General features: G+C 44.8%; 1 protein-coding gene across 10 annotated transcripts in view; it reads left to right on the top strand.

The window, feature by feature from the left end:
• LOC308471025 (homeobox protein Hox-D3-like) overlaps positions 1-16,250 on the top strand; it is a 148,676-nt gene that overhangs the window by 112,214 nt on the left and 20,212 nt on the right. For all 10 annotated transcript variants that reach the window (XM_080994897.1, XM_080994901.1, XM_080994896.1 and 7 more), the window contains one exon: positions 926-3,129. In XM_080994897.1, coding sequence (XP_080851023.1) covers positions 926-1,605 — 680 coding nt within the window. In that variant the 3' untranslated portion in view covers positions 1,606-3,129. Of the gene's footprint in view, positions 1-925 lie in introns of those variants that run through there.

The raw sequence follows: 16,250 nt of genomic DNA, 5'->3' as shown, positions 1-16,250 counted from the left end.
AATAAACATTAGGTTTTCATTTAGATTAATCCATTAGCATAGGAAGGATATAGACATATATAGAAAGACAATTATTCAGCTGGATGTAGAGACAAATAGATAGACAAACATAATAGCATAGCATAGAATAAAATGGATCAGAACATTTCCATTCTTTGCAAATGGAAACACAAACCCTCCAAACTGAGAATGTTACTGAGCTGAACCAAATATTCTCCAGTTTCCATTTTTTAGTGGAGACTGCAATTATGGGGGAACATAAATACTCACATTTTCCAATTAAGTTACCATTATTTTTCTTGAGTTTTTTGGGGTGTGGGGTGGGTGTGGCACCTTTACCCCTCTGACCTCTTCCTTTTCTTCCATCTTGTATGAATTACATCAGTGATCCAACTCAGTCACAGATTACTCAATTACCAGGATGATGTAACATTCAATACTGTCCAGTCAATCAGATTGGGTTGTGTGATGTCACTCACTGAGGGTAAAATAAGCAAACATTTCTTGCCAGGTGCCTTGTGGAAGTGAGGGTGGGACCACCAAAAAAGGGCAACACAACCGAATACACTTGCCAAAATCTGTGAGTTGTTTTGGTTCAGCTCTAACATCTCTCTGAGTTTTATCCCCACATAACATGCATGCTTGTATGTTGGGGTAGAGAATCTGTGGCCTTCCAGATGTCATCAGACTCCAACTCCCATCAGCCTCAGCCAGCAAGGTGAATGATAGAGATGTTGGGACTTGTAGTCCAGCAACATCAGGAGGACCACAAGTTCCCCACCTCTGATGTACGCCATATTATTATTATTATTATTATTATTATTATTAATCTCCCAGGTACAATATTTTGCGAGGCAATACATCTATTCCTTGCAAAGTCATTAAGAATCAAGCTGAACTGACTTTTTTCATTTTCTTCATTTAGACCCCAGCTCCTCTCCACCAAGTCTCTCCTCATCCAAGAGAGTGCGCACAGCCTACACCCAAACGCAGCTGGTGGAACTGGAGAAGGAGTTCCATTTTAATAGATACCTCTGCCGGCCACGCAGGCTGGAAATGGCCCGGCTTCTGAGGCTCTCTGAGAGGCAAATCAAGATCTGGTTCCAGAACAGAAGGATGAAGTATAAGAAAGACAGCAGGGTCAAGGGGACCATTGGGAAGTCCCCGAGCAAAAGTCCTCAAGTGAGTGACTATTTCAGTCAAATGGAGGCTGAGTATGATTTGGCCGCACCAAGTTCAGGTAGCAAGGCCCAGGGAGGGGTATATAGTTATACAGACCCTCTCTTTGACAGCCCCTTAACGTCCATCTCCTTGGAGTATGGCCCCCTTTCTCTGCAAGGAGACAGTCATCATTATGGACCTCCAGTTCTGCAAGGGAGTCCAAGTGAAGTGGAAGAAAATTACCTGGGAAATATGCCTGAGGCTGACTCACTCTTCAGCTTCCCTGACTGTTCCTCTGCAAACCTGGACTACAGCTGTGTTGCCGAAATCCCCAGTCATCACCAGCTTGGGCTGTCCAGCTCACATCCCATTTACACAGATTTAACAACACATCCTGTGCCTCAGGGAGATTCTCAGGGACCTGTAAATCTTATGCATCTGTGAGGGTTCTCTCTGCCATGGAAACCAAGTAGGGGAAATTGCTACAGTCCTATTATCTCATTAAAAAAGGAAAAAACCCTCTAAGTGCAACCAACAGCATTTCTCTCCCCCAACCCCCCTCCAACCGCCCACCACTCCTATCTGCCCACCCATTACCTCCCATTTATTTAACTGTACTGGACATTCATTGGTGAGGGAGGGGCTGCTGCTGGATGCTGCAAAGTTGATAATTCACTCAAAGCAAGGCTGTCTTCAAACCAAACCTAAGGCAGTCTATGCACTGGATTTTTAAACATCCGTTTTGTAAAGAGGGTTTTGTGAATGAAATCGCAAAGGAAGGCAGTGTGGGTCTCAGTTGTTCAGCAGCTATTGGCCTCATGATCCTCTTGGAAAAGGGGAGAAATCAGGCTGATCCTAGTTGCTCTGGTTTTCAGGCATTCATTTCACAAAGTGAAAGACTTTAACTAACCTTGCCACCCCATACAAGACAACTCAGAAGCAAGTCTTGTTGAGTTCAATTGGGTTTACTCCTAGAAGAGTAGATGTAGAATTGCAGTCTAAGTGTGGCTATTTCCAAGTCCAGTTCTTTACCTATTCCATTCCAAAGGTTTAGCACTTCACAGGGTGAAGAGCAGACACCTTGCCCTAATAGCAGGGATCTTTTAAGGTCCAATATCTTTCTACAGGCAAACACAGATGAGCATTTACCAACCATAATAGTCCTGGTGGCTAGTGCCCATTGGCACTGGTGGGTCCTCACTATGGCCCCATGTGAACCAAGAGTAAACTCTGAACTCCTGTGAAGGGATCCAGCCCAGGAGAAGATTGGCAGTGGTAGTCAAGCTGTTTCTCCCAGAAAGCTTGCCCATCAGTACTGATCTTCTGACTGAGAAATCCCATTGAGCCACTGATGAACCCTAGGTACCATAGATCATAGTTTGAAAAGCCATTGCCGTATGTTGCTATTGTCTAAGCCTCATCAAAATATTTTCCGACAGAATTGTGGTGCTGATGCAGCAAGAATAGGCAAGATGTATGTTCCTCCTTCCTCTTTCATCCCTTGCCAGGGTGTTACCACCCCTAGGTAAGAACCTAGAGCTATCAGGGAAGTCCACTCCAAGAAACCCTGTTGCAAAGAGCCCGTATCTCCAGAATGCACTAAATCTTTGACAATAAGCATCTCCCAGTGCATGCCTAACATAAAAGATAACACTTGAAATTCCACACCTACACCTTAAAAAACAAAAAAAATCTCCTGTGATCCAGCTCCAATATTGAAATCACCTGCTTGTTGTAGTTCCTGGGCAAGTGAATGGCTGCCTCTGAGGGCTTTTGTCTTGCCATCAGGCGCGGCTAGAGAATGCGTCTTGGGAGAACCAGCTCGCAACCTCGCTGCTGCAGCAGTGAGCAATGTTTTCACTGCACGCTACACGTCACCGATGGTTTATTTTTAATGATTGCTTGGCTCTTGGCATCTATTTTAATGTACTGTTTTGATACTGGAAATAAAGAGGCTTTTTAAAAACAGCACCGGGAGATTTTCTTGGCGTAGGCAGACTAGCTTTTCTCCATGAACACTGCTTTGTTGTTCTTAGAATCACTTTGCCATCTTGTAGTTTACTAGGGGCTGGGCCTCACCCTTCCCTCACCCCCATTAATCATCGAGACAGCACGTACTTCAGAAGGCCTCTAGCTCTTTCATCTCCCAGTTAGTATGCAGCTTTGGAGCTTAGCCTGCTTGTGCATTTCTCTCCCCCCAACCTCCTAAACTGGCCCCTGCCTTCCATTAAACCTCTTCCATTTCCTTGGACTACAAGTTAGCTAGACCTTCTATCCTCCTTTAAGCGGCTTCTGGTAGGGCAAGTATCAGTCAAGAGAGTTTAGTGGTAAGATGCAAGGTCCAGTTTGCCAAAGAATCCAGCTTGCATGGTGCTGCGTTCATTGTTTCATGGTAACGGGAGGTGCTTCTTCTGGTGCCAAAATAAAGAACCAGTTTCTTCTGATAACCCAGCTTGAGGCTTTGGTCATATGAAACAGTTGCCCTTGTACTACCTGCTGACTACCAATTGCCCTTGGTTCACTAGTGTGAACATTTAGAAAACTCTAATGTGTGTGTTAAAAACACAGTTTTTGAGGTCCCAGCATCAGTTGCCCCTGTTAGAATGAAAGTGCTAAACCTGAAATGAATTTTTTTGGTCAAATTTGAAATCCAGACGCAAAAAATAAACATAAAAATTCAAGTGTGATGCTGTGAATTTCAAACATTGTCTGATTTCACTTTAAAATTCAGTCAATATTTAGCACTTACTAACCTATTTGGTTTCAGTCTGAAAATTCCACTATATGTTAAAACCTCTCCAATTTAAACTATTTTTTAAGAAGGTTTAATTTTGGCTGGATCAGTCCCAATTCATCTGTGGATGAATTTTCATGAAATGTTGTTAAAGATCAATCTCTCAATATTTTTACACCTTTAAGAAGTATTATTAAATGCATAAATCCTGCAGAATACATAGTCAGGGAACTACAATAATATATATGCAATTCCCACCTCCAAGTCAATTTGTCTCTAGGAGAATTTGAGAACACCATCATCATCCTGGCATGTTCTTAGTTCTATTTGCTATCTAGTGTGGAATAACAGATCTTGGATTGCAACAGTCTACAGGAATGTTTTAAGAGTATTTTGCATGGCAAAGTATCCCAAAGGTGTAATGCATAATTCTCAAATAATCTGGTGCAATAACTAAAAATATTTGTGTGGTCATTTAGAGGGGCCGTAGCTCAGAGGAAGTTCTCATGCTTTCATCTGCGGCATCTCCAGTTAAAAGGATATATGGTAGCAAAGTTGGGAGAGAGGCTCAGTGTCACAATGGGTCAGTGCGTCTGGCCCATTGTTAACCAGAAGGTTGGTGGTTTGAGTCCACCCAGCGATGGCTGTGAGCAGGATTCCTGCATTGCTGGGGGTTGGACTAGATGACGCTTCCAACTCTGTGATTCTGTGATATTCACCCCCCAGAGACTGTGAAGAGCTACTGAAACAGACAAGGGATGAGTATGTGGTTGGACTCCAGCTCCCATTGTCCCTGATCATTGTTCATGCTGGTTGGGGGTTGATGGGAATAGCAGTCTACATAGGCACCAGGTTTTCCATCCCTGGAGTAGAAGTGGGCTAGATGGACTCCATGTTTAATTCAACACAAGGTAGCTTCCCATGTTCATCTGGAAATCTCATCTTTCTGTTTTTCATGCACCTGTAATGCATCGCAACCCACATGCTGTGCCCTAGCAGATGGTGATTGTTGGCATGGGGCAAGGTGAGCATTGGGGAATAGTAGAGCACAGGTTTCACCAGAAGGTCTAAGCAGATGGAAACAGCACACAGGTTTCTCCTGAGCTGCTTCCAACGTGGCCCACATATCTCAGTGGCTACTGCAATTAAGTACTGCAGAGGACTGGGTGAGGGGTGGGGGATGCCTTGGGTGGTATTCAGCTACATTTTTGCACAAGCACAATGCTTTCCTCCCCTGCATGAGTCCCACACCACCTCCCAAATATGCTCTAGAGGGTTGGGGGAATGTCCATAACTTATGGGGGAAGGTGAGGGGGAGATAGTGCCATTGAGCAAGGGAAAAAAATACAGGCAACCCACTATTTACCTAGGGGTTACGTTCTGAGACATTGTGCACATCAGTGAAATCACGTATATTTGAAACATCATTGAAAAGCCTTCAAATGCCCTGTTCCATCCCTGCCCTGCCCAGTTCTGCCCCCTTTTGTGATGTATTTGTGACTTTTGTGGTCACTTCTGGGTTTGGTGCAATGCGCGCATGCGCGGACGCACACATATTGAATGCACATAAATGGGGGGTCTCCTGTATGCCAATGGAACAATTTGCTCAGTGCTACATTGAATACAACCTTTTATCTCCAGATAACAACCTTCTCCAACCTTGTGTCCCCAGATGTGTTTGGACTATAAGCCTCATAATCCCTGATCATTCATTACACTGACTGTGAGTGATGGGAATTGTAGTCTAAGTGCTCAACAGCACTTCCTCCACTTTTCCACACAGCTCCTTACAGATCTAGTAGGGACACTATCAAATTGGGGTCCCCTGGCTCTTGAGATGGACTCAGTCCCATCTCATGATGGGACTACATAAGCCAAGCCTGAAATTTGTTGACGGTTGCAATTAGCCTCAAAAGTTTCTTGTGTGAAACCAGTTTAGAAACAGTGACACCACTGCCCCTCCTTTGATTCTCAGTGGACGTTTCTTCGCTGAAATGGAACTGCATCAAATTTAAAGGCAAACATGGGGAACCTCAGGCATGGGGACAAATCTGTTCCTCCAGGCCTCCCTGCCCAGACTTTGGGACTCTGCTCCTAGTGGTACCATTCAATGGTCCTGCTTCACATTCTCAAGTGCCTTTTGTCTTTAAACCAGTAGTTTTCAACCAGTGTGCTGTGGCACCCTGGGATGTCTTGAATGATGGGTGCCGCGGGCAACACTAGCCTCTGTCCCTCTTTCCTTCCCTCCCTCCTCTGATGCTATCTCATATATCTACCTCCGAAAGGCTTCCACAGCTGTTTATTGCAGCAGCCCTGGCTACGAGCTCCGCAGGAGAATGGTGCCTCTGGGGCTGGCCAGGAGGTGCTTTCCAGGTCCCTATGGGGCAGCGTTGAGGAGGCACCTCTCTTTGGGGTCTGGGGAGAGGCAGCTCAGAGACCAGGGTCAGCAACTGGAGAGGGGAGAGGAGCGGAGGCTGAAGGAACACTCCACAAGGGAAGGTGTTTGAAAAAGGGTGTGAGGCTGCCAGCTCTGCAGGCAAGGGGTGACATAACTGGGCTGCTGAGGCCCTCAGGGGAGCCGCAGAAAGAGTGCAGTTGGTCAAGGGAGCTGTGGACTCAAAAAGGTTGAAAACCTCTGCCTTAAACTGCGAGAGCCAGTGTTGTGTAGTGGTTAAGAGCGGTGGACTCGTAATCTGGTGAACTGGGTTCGCTTCCCCGCTCCTCCAGATGCAGCTGCTGGGTGACTTTGGGCCAGTCACACTTCTCTGAAGTCTCTCAGCCCCACTCACCTCACAGAGTGTTTGTTGTGGGGGAGGAAGGGAAAGGAGAATGTTAGCCGCTTTGAGACTCCTTACAGTAGTGATAAAAAGGGATATCAAATCCAAACTCTTCTTATCTTCTTCTTGTTTGTCAGGATGGACGGATGTGGGCGTGTAGAAAGCTGAGCTCTGACTATTGCATGACTGGAATATTGTATACTCTACAAAGGTATACGTCAATTGCCTCTGGCCCTGTTCCTTACTGGCACATGACCACTGGAAAGCTGTCCATTAAGGAATATGGCATACCCTCCAACATTTCTCTGATGAAGATAGGGATGTACTAAGGAAAAGTGGGACATTCCAGATCAAATCAGAAACTGGGATGGCTTCTGTAAATCTGGGACTGACCCTGGAAAATAGGGACACTTGGAGGCCAGATATGTTCCTGTGGCTGAAGGAATATGACTCAATCCCCCCACATCCGTCTCAAGTCTACCCAAACAGCTCTTAATTTTAGTAAAATAATAATAATTCTGGCCTATACCACTTTCATCTGTAAGTGGGGAATTGCATGACTGAATGGTACACACCACACATTCAAGGCATATTTCCCCCCTCCCAAAGAATCATGGGAACTGTAGTTTGTTAAGGTTGCTGGAGCTTGCTGCTCTAGGAGGGCTAAACTACAGATTCCAGGATACTTTTTTGGGGGGTGAGAGATGCTTTAAATATATGGTGGTGTGAATGCTTCAGTCTGAAACCAGAACTTAATGAGGCCCTGTGGATGTGGGGTTTTTTGTGTGTGTGTGTGTGTGTGTGTGTGTTGTGTGTAACCTGGACTTGACTGCTAAGTTCTGCTGCCAGACTAATGAAAGCTCTGAATCAGAAAGGACGAGAGAAGGTAGAGTTAATTTTCTCGTCTACCAGCTTCCCCTTCTTATTGGGAAAAGAGAGAGAGAGATCTTTGCTGAGGCTGCTGTGATAACCACTCTCTTCCTGTAAGGAGACCTCTGAAGAAAATGCCGAGGTTGCAAACATTAAGTATCCGTGAAACAACAAACGGAGGCAGCTTCGCTGCGCAAAATGAAAATGCGGCGGTGCAGATAAATGTAAAACACATTGCAGCGGCTCTGGTTCTTTCCAGTGGCATCAGGCAATTACGATAACACAACTTTCCACTGTATTTTATTGTATCTCCCCCTCAAAAGATGAATAGCCTACCGGCACAATCTACATATTGTAATTAACTGATAAATATTTAATAAGGGCAAGAACTTTATCCTTTCTTGGCTTTCCAGCAAGAAACTGGAAAGTGGGCAAACTAAAAAAAAATAAAAAATAAACATTCATTGCCCACCCCCCTCTTTCCCCCTCCCCTTAGTGGTTTGAAAGCTAGAACCTATCAGTGCCTTTATAAAATAAGTAAGAAAGAATGTATCAGGGAGCAGAATGCAAAGGAAATATAAAAGGAGAAATTAGAAGGGGGGAGAGGTAAATTTGCTGACATAAACACACATCTCCAGATTGTAATCTGAAATAAAATAGCAGGAGTTTGGCCAGCCAGAGGATGAATCTGAGGTTAAATTGTTATTTACAGAAGAGCAAAGAGTGGAGCAGAAAGCAAAGGGACTCTATAACACTAGCCCTCAATCTCTGCTATGCGAAGTTTAATTATGAATTACTGTGAAATAAAGGCAGGGGCGGTCCAATCCCAATTGCTGCTTTAGGCAAAACTTAGTTATATTTCGGCTTTATGTCTAGAGAGTCAGTGTGTCAGAGTGCTTAGAGTGTTGGACTTTGACCTCAAATCCCCACACATTCACATATGCTGACTTACCTGGGAGTAAGTCCCATCGAGTGAATGGGGTTTATTTCTGAATCAACATGCAGAACAGTGCGTTGTAAGCGGGTTTGTGCCTGTCATCCCAACCTCCCTCATAGGATTGTCATGAGGATAATTTGGGAGAATCGTGTGCACCGTCTTGAGGTCTTTGGGGAAAAGTAGGATTAAAATGTTGTTGCCCTGTTGCTGCCAAAGGAACCTTCTAGTTGGCTTTTGGTTTCCCTTGATTATACAGTGGTAAAGGTAAAGGTAAAGGGACCCCTGACCATTAGGTCCAGTTGTGACCGACTCTGGGGTTGCGGCGCTCATCTTGCTTTGCTGGCCACGGGAGCCGGTGTACAGCTTCCAGGTCATGTGGCCAGCATGACTAAGCCGCTTCTGGCGAACCAGAGCAGCGCATGGAAACACCATTTACCTTCCCGCTGGAGCGGTACCTATTTATCTACTTGCACTTTGACGTGCTTTTGAACTGCTAGGTTGGCAGGAGCTGGGACCGAGCAACGGGAGCTCACCACGTCGCGGGGATTCGAACCGCCCACCTTCTGATTGGCAAGTCCTAGGCTCTGTGGTTTAACCCACAGCGCCACCCGCGTCCCATTATACAGTGGTACCTCGGGTTACATACGCTTCAGGTTACATATGCTTCAGGTTACAGACTCCGCTAACCCAGAAATAGTACCTTGGGTTAAGAACTTTGCTTCAGGATGAGAACAGAAATCATGCTCCAGCGGCGCAGCAGCAGCAGGAGGCCCCATTAGCTAAAGTGGTGCTTCAGGTTAAGAACAGTTTCAGGTTAAGAACGGACCTCCGGAACGAATTAAGTACGTAACCAGAGGTACCACTGTATACCCCTTCTTATGTTTCGTTAAGTGAATTGTGCAAGGAGAACAGGCTGGGACCTGGGAAAGCAGAGCAAGTGAAGCATAGGCTCCTTGTTCTGAGGTTCTAGGGCATTTGCGTCCCTGCCTTTCAGGATTTCCTAGAGTCATCTGACACCTCCAATTCTGATGGCCCTGGCAACTGTCTATACAGTGGTACCTCAGGTTAAGTACCGTATTTTTTGCTCTATAAGACTCACTTTTCCCCTCCTAAAAAGTAAGGGGAAATGTGTGTGCGTCTTATGGAGCGAATGCAGGCTGCGCAGCTATCCCAGAAGTCAGAACAGCAAGAGGGATTGCTGCTTTCACTGTGCAGCGATCCCTCTTGCTGTTCTGGCTTCTGAGATTCAGAATATTATTTTTTTCTTGTTTTCCTCCTCCAAAAACTAGGTGCGTCTTGTGGTCTGGTGCGTCTTATAGAGCGAAAAATACGGTACTTAATTCTTTCCGGAGGTCTGTTCTTAACTTGAAGCACCACGTTAGCTAATGGGGCCTCTTGCTGCTGCTGCGCCGCCACTGTATGATTTCTGGGTACTATTTCTGGGTTAGCGGAGTCTGTAACCTGAAGCGTATGTAACCTGAGGTACCACTGTACTGTGTTGGGCTGACCCTGAGAAATTCTGTACATGCTCAGGAGCACCCTTTCCCTCTCCAGCCAGCCTGATTGGCATGTTTGCTAATTCAGTGTGAGAAATATGATGTTCAGAAGATAATGCAGCCTTGCAAAACAGACTCCTGGATATGTCACAGGGAAATCTGGAGTTTGGCACATGCTCTGATGTGCATGCATGGAATTCCTGTGTGAGCAGCATTCATTTCTCCATTCAGAATGGTAGTTCGGCGCACATGCCGGATATTATGCATATGCATGGTTTCTGAAGTAGGATGGTGAATTCACCTGTGTGCACACATTTTCATTTGTGTGCCAGTTTCTTCATTCCCATCTGTGCGCAAATTGTTGCCAAAAACCTTGCAAAGGCACTTGCTTTCTAAGGGGATGGTCACGATAATAAAAGAAATAAATTCATGTACATCAAAGTAGGCAGACCTTGAGAAAAATATGAAATTCTTATTTCAAAACACGTCTTTTAATCTTTGTATGTTTTCGACAGATCTGATGGAGGTCCTTAATTATGACCTTTGAATTATTGGGATTGGCTGCGTTGTACTCAAAATAGAATGGAATGGCTTTTGTTTGTTAATCTGATACTATGAACTCAATTAATTAATTAACTAATCAGAGACTTAATAGGAGCAACAAGAAAAATAGTGACTTGCAGTGCACAGTGTGCTTTGCAATCCTTATCTTTCAGACTTACTTAAAAAAAGAAACAGCAGCTTAAAAATCCGGAGTGAATTAAATCTGAAATCAGAAAACAACCTGCAGACTGACCAAATGAATTCTGCATTCCTTTAGTCAAATTCATTTGTGAGTTAATCCAGGAGGTGTTCCTTCTAGTGCTCCAGTGCTTATTTTGGGGTCATTTTAACCACCTTCTAGAGTCTTATCTAACATAGGGGGGGCAGATGTAAAAGAAGAGGGCATGACTTTGGCACCTTTAACAATTCCGCAGAAGAAGTAATTTCAGCAGGCATAGCTTATGTTGTCATTAGGTCTGTCTGCAGCTTTGCATCTGGCCAGCCTATAAATGATAGGTTACATTTCTGGGTTACGTATTTCACCGAGGAAAACAGAATTTCCCTAACATAAGAAATATTTTATTAATTCAAGATGCCAGTGATATTCTGTCAACCCAGTCCAGGAAACCAAGAGCAGAGGAGGAGTACATATATACCATCTTGCATTTCAAGAAAGAATACCAAATTTATGGCTTGCACGTGGACACAGACTCTTAACAGTTCCAGTGAGATCAACAACTTCTTAGACTATTAGCAGGGGAGGAAAGTAGGTGCGTGGTTTATGTGCCTATTCTGGGAGCTGGATGCAACTAGATGCAAAATGGAGAAGAAGGTTTTCTACTTAGGTACTACCTGAAGGCTTACCCATTATGTTTTACCTCTTGATTAATTTAACAAAAAGCGTCTAGGGACATGGGTGGCGCTGTGGGTTAAACCACAGAGCCTAGGACTTGCCGATGGTTCGAATCCCCATGACGGGGTGAGCTCCGGTTGCTCGATCCCTGCTCCTGCCAACCTAGCAGTTCGAAAGCATGTCAAAGTGCAAGTAGATAAATAGGTACTGCTCCAGCGGGAAGGTAAACAGTGTTTCCATGCGCTGCTCTGGTTTGCCAGAAGTGGCTTAGTCATGCTGGCCACATGACCCGGAAGCTGTACGCCGACTCCCTCAGCCAATAAAGCAAGATGAGCACCGCAGCCCCAGAGTCGGCCACGACTGGACCTAATGGTCAGGGGTCCCTTTACCTTTACCTTTTACCTGCAGTGGATTTCATGGCAGGGGGCATAATCATTATCAGTTATGTAATTTCCACTGGCAAATTATCATCTGAATAACATTTAATATTCCAGTGCTTTTTTTTATTTAGCATCCAAACTACTTCACTTAAGCTATCTTTGTAATAATCCTTACAACAGCCCTGTAAAGTAGGTCTTGTGACAGATATGGGGGACAAGGTTAAGGTCACAGCTACACTGCACATTTGAAACACATGGCTTTCCCCAATGTATCCTGTGAACTGCAGTCTGCCCCTCACAGAGCTACAATTCCAAGTGCCCCTAAAACCACAGTTCCCAAGATTCTTCAGCGAAGCCATGTGAGTGTGACCTAAGTGAATAAGATCTTCTCTGAGACCACCCTAGGGAGTTCACAGCTGAAGTAAGATTTGACTGCACAGGTTGGGGTTCAATCTGTGATCTTCATCACTGTTCTTACGCCACAGCAAACTGTGGTATATAGCCGAGAGAGTGTTGGTTCAGAATCCTTCCACAGCCATCCTAAGTTGGCACATAGCTTTATGGATACAGTGGTACCTCGGGTTAAGTACTTAATTCGTTCCGGAGGTCCGTTCTTAACCTGAAACTGTTCTTAACCTGAAGCACCACTTTAGCTAATGGGGCCTCCTGCTGCTGCTGTGCCGCCGCAGCCCGATTTCTGTTCTCATTCTGAAGCAAAGTTCTTAACCCGAGGTACTATTTCTGGGTTAGCGGAGTCTGTTACCTGAAGCGTATGTAACCCAAGGCACCACTGTACCAACAAAAATGTTGTGAAATAGTGGCAAACATTTGAGTTCTCCAGAACTCTTCATCAAGCTGGATGGAACATGAAGCAGGGAATGTGGAAAAATATAAATACAAAAAATTCAGCTGGATGTTATGTTGATGGGGCCACAGCATCCAACCTAGGTTTTGTGTTCCTAATTCCATCCTTGTCTGCACACCTCCTGCTTTGTGTAACATCTGAAGCTCCCCACTCTTTTGTGACATTTCCATTGGGAGGTATTGCTAGTGATAGAATTTTAGAGGTCTTTTCCCCCCTTGCCTTTTCTTATGGGATCCATGTTTGCTTTTTGTGTCCTTTTGTCATGATGAAGCTCATTTTCCCCTTGAAGGAAGGGGTAGGATTTAAACACATGATAAATAAATTAACATGGGCATAATGACCTCGCCCCCATTGCAATTGCACATATCCTCATTCAAAACATTTTGACTCTCAAATGTGGCACATGTGAGTAATTGCCTAGTCAAATTTTGATTTATGGCTGTAGATAGCATGACATTTGACAGTCCTAATGAAGTCGGGCTTCTTTGGTCTGCTTCCTTGTTTCCCATCTTTTAATCTTTTTGGATGGCTTTGTGGCGAGCCAGTGTGGTAGTGGTTCAGAGCAGTGGACTCGTAATCTGGTGAACCGGGTTCGCTTCCCCGCTCCTCCACATGCAGCTGCTGGGTGACTTTGGGCTAGTCACACTTCTTTGAAGTCTCTCAGCCCCACTCACCTCACAGAGTGTTTGTTGTGGGGGAGGAAGGGAAGGGAAAGGAGAATGGATTTGATATCCTGCTTTATCACTACCCTAAGGAGTCTCAAAGCGGCCAACATTCTCCTTTCCCTTCCTCCCCCACAACAAACACTCTGTGAGGTGAGTGGGGCTGAGAGACTTCAGAGAAGTGTGACTGGCCCAAGGTCACCCAGCAGCTGCATGTGGAGGAGCGGAGACGCGAACCCGGTTCCCCAGATTACGAATCTACCGCTCTTAATCACTACACCACACTGGCTCTTTGAGCCGCTTTGAGACTCCTTAGGGTAGTGATAAAGAGGGATATCAAATCCAAACTCTTCTTCTTCTTCTTCTTTAAAAGAGGATTGGACAAATTCGTGGAGGATGAGACACTCAAGGGCTACTAGCCCTGATGGCTGTGCTCCACAGTCAGAGGCAGCAATGCTTATGGAAACTGCAGGAAGGGAGACGCTCTTGTGCTCGGGTTCTGTTTGATGGTATCACAAAGGAGCATCTGGTTGGCCACTGTGAGAACAGAATGCTGGACTAGATGGCTCTTCTTAAGTTAACATTTGAAAGCTCCCTATGGTCTCCTTGGGCAGCTTCAATAGGAGATCTTCCTGGCAGTCTAGACGAAAGATTGCTGTTAAAGCTGGGACTCCCAGTATTCAGGCAAAGATGAGCAGAGACCCAAACAGTTGCTGCTCGTTCTTCTTGGAGAGCTGGAGACAATTCAAAAGAGGAATCAACTCTTGTCCTGCATGCACACTCTTCCCACTTTTGCCTCTGCAAACAGGTTTAGCAGGTTTCTTATATTGCTGCTTAGAACCTTAGGAATCTGTTTTGAGTCAAGAGTTGAGAGTAGGACGTGAGAATCATGTGGGTTTGTGCCACGTAATGCAGTGTTTCCAACAACTCTTTCTCTATTGGTTTTACTCTGGCTCAAAAGCTTGTGAGCTATCTGAAGCATACTGGGGCATAATTGGAGGCCATAAACCACCCTCTTCCTCGTCTTGCATAATTCAGGAACAAATTGCAACTATTGCAGAGTAGAATCTCTAAAAGAAGGGGGGGTGATGCTGTTTGTTAATGTCTTTCTCAAGGTTACTATCGCTTGTGCAATCACCCCTCCCTTCCTGCAGTGTTCTGATGCATGTATTTTCAGGAAAATGTCTGCTATAAGCGAATTATAACTCCATTCCTGGAATTAAATCAAAATTCAGCACTAACTCAATTGTATCTAGCATGATAGAAAGGTCAGGAGGGATCCTTGGTCCATTGCAGGCTCAGGATTTCAGTAATGAATGCTTCAGCAGCCCTTAACCCCCCCCCCCCCAATACTAATGGGCAAAGCTATAACCACAGCTTGCAAATGGCTTGCTACAAAGGCCTCCACTGGCGCTTGAGAGGAGTAATGCTACTCCCTGTTCCATATATCTGATTTTGGTCTGTGTTGTACTCAGTGTCTGCAGTGCTCTGAGCCTAGTTGACTTCTGTCATCAAGCTCAAAGATGTGTTTGGCTTCACAGATAGGCTAAAGCAATCTGCTGCCAGAACGCTAAAGGGAGGTAAAATGTCTCTGTGTGTCTATGCATGTTTTAGAACAAGTAACTGGATATATTTTTTCAAGGGTACTGAGGGTAAAAATGCAAAAAAGAAGGGTTTTCCAATACTACTGGAAATGTTCCTGGAAAAAAAGGGAGTAGGTTTGGCTGAGTCCTAATGGGAAAGGTTCATGTTTTATGAAGAACCAGAACTGCATGCCACTTTAAGGCAGCCAACAGTGGGCATGGCATTTGCTTTCAGCCTCAGTTTGCCCAGTCTGTACAATGGAACCAATAGCAACCTACTATAGAAACTGTCTAAAGCACGAGGTGAGGAATTGTGAGCCTGACGGTGTAACTAGATCCACCTGGCCACTTTGCCCAAGCCTGCCAATCACCTAAAGCAAGGTAAATTTCCATCAGAGGAGAGGATGTTGGTCATTGATGGTGCTTAGAAATATTAGTTTATTTTCAAATGTACAATTCAAATAGGTAGTGGGCAAGAAGACACACAAAGGGACAGTGCTATTCCCAGGACGGTAGCAATACATCTCTTCTGCCTACTTGGCTGCAAAAAATGTAGAATTGCTTTCTCCCCATCACTTTCTTTTGCAGTTCTCCTGGGAGACACATATCTCCTTTTACTCCCAATGAGCAAACCAGTTTCACCACCTTCTCCAACCTGTCAGTTAATTGTAGCTTTAGGTACCTTCCATAGTGAGGTTTAGATAGGCTTTCCACCTGTTCCTTATTTCAACAAATGGCTCCTTATTTAGTAATATGAAACATTAACGCTAAACAAGGAACTGTTTCCTGAAATAAGGAACAGGTTACTAGAATAGACTTTGGTAACAACTAGCCAGGTTAGCTTTTAGTAGCCCTTAAGGTATTGCTCATCTCAATGGCCTGGGTGAAGGGCCATTACGAAAACAAAGGAAAGGTGACGAGCCATTAGGAGAAGGGGCTGTGTGCCAGACGGCAAATGGGTGGAGCCCCTCCTGCAGCATGCAAGTAGTGAGAAGGAGGAAGCCAGAGCTTAGAGTTGAAAAGTGTGTGTAATGTGACCTAGAGGAAAAAACTGCAGACAGAAAAGCTAGAGAGGCAGAACACAATGTTTGATGCAGAATCAAAGGCAGCAACTATGGGAGAAACAAGCCACTCTTGGGGTGTTAATGCAGTGAACTGCTCTGTCATAAGTTCAGGTTTTATATATGTGTAAATAAACACATCACAAAGACCCCAAAGTCTCCACTGTGCATCATTCCCAAAAGGAAACATGAACCTTGGGTGAGTTCCAGGAACACCTGGAATCTCGCACCGCTCAAAGATTGGGGTGGCGTGCAACTAATATTTTATCAATTCAGATGCAAAAAGCATCATCATCAAGCACTGCCCCTTTTCCTGGTAGCAAACATG

Source organism: Podarcis pityusensis (genome assembly GCF_964106645.2).
Source record: "Podarcis pityusensis genome assembly, chromosome: 2".
In the NCBI taxonomy this organism is placed as follows: domain Eukaryota; kingdom Metazoa; phylum Chordata; class Lepidosauria; order Squamata; family Lacertidae; genus Podarcis; species Podarcis pityusensis.
The sequence above is the reverse complement of the archived record's forward strand: the minus strand, read 5'-3'. Positions and strand labels throughout refer to the sequence as shown.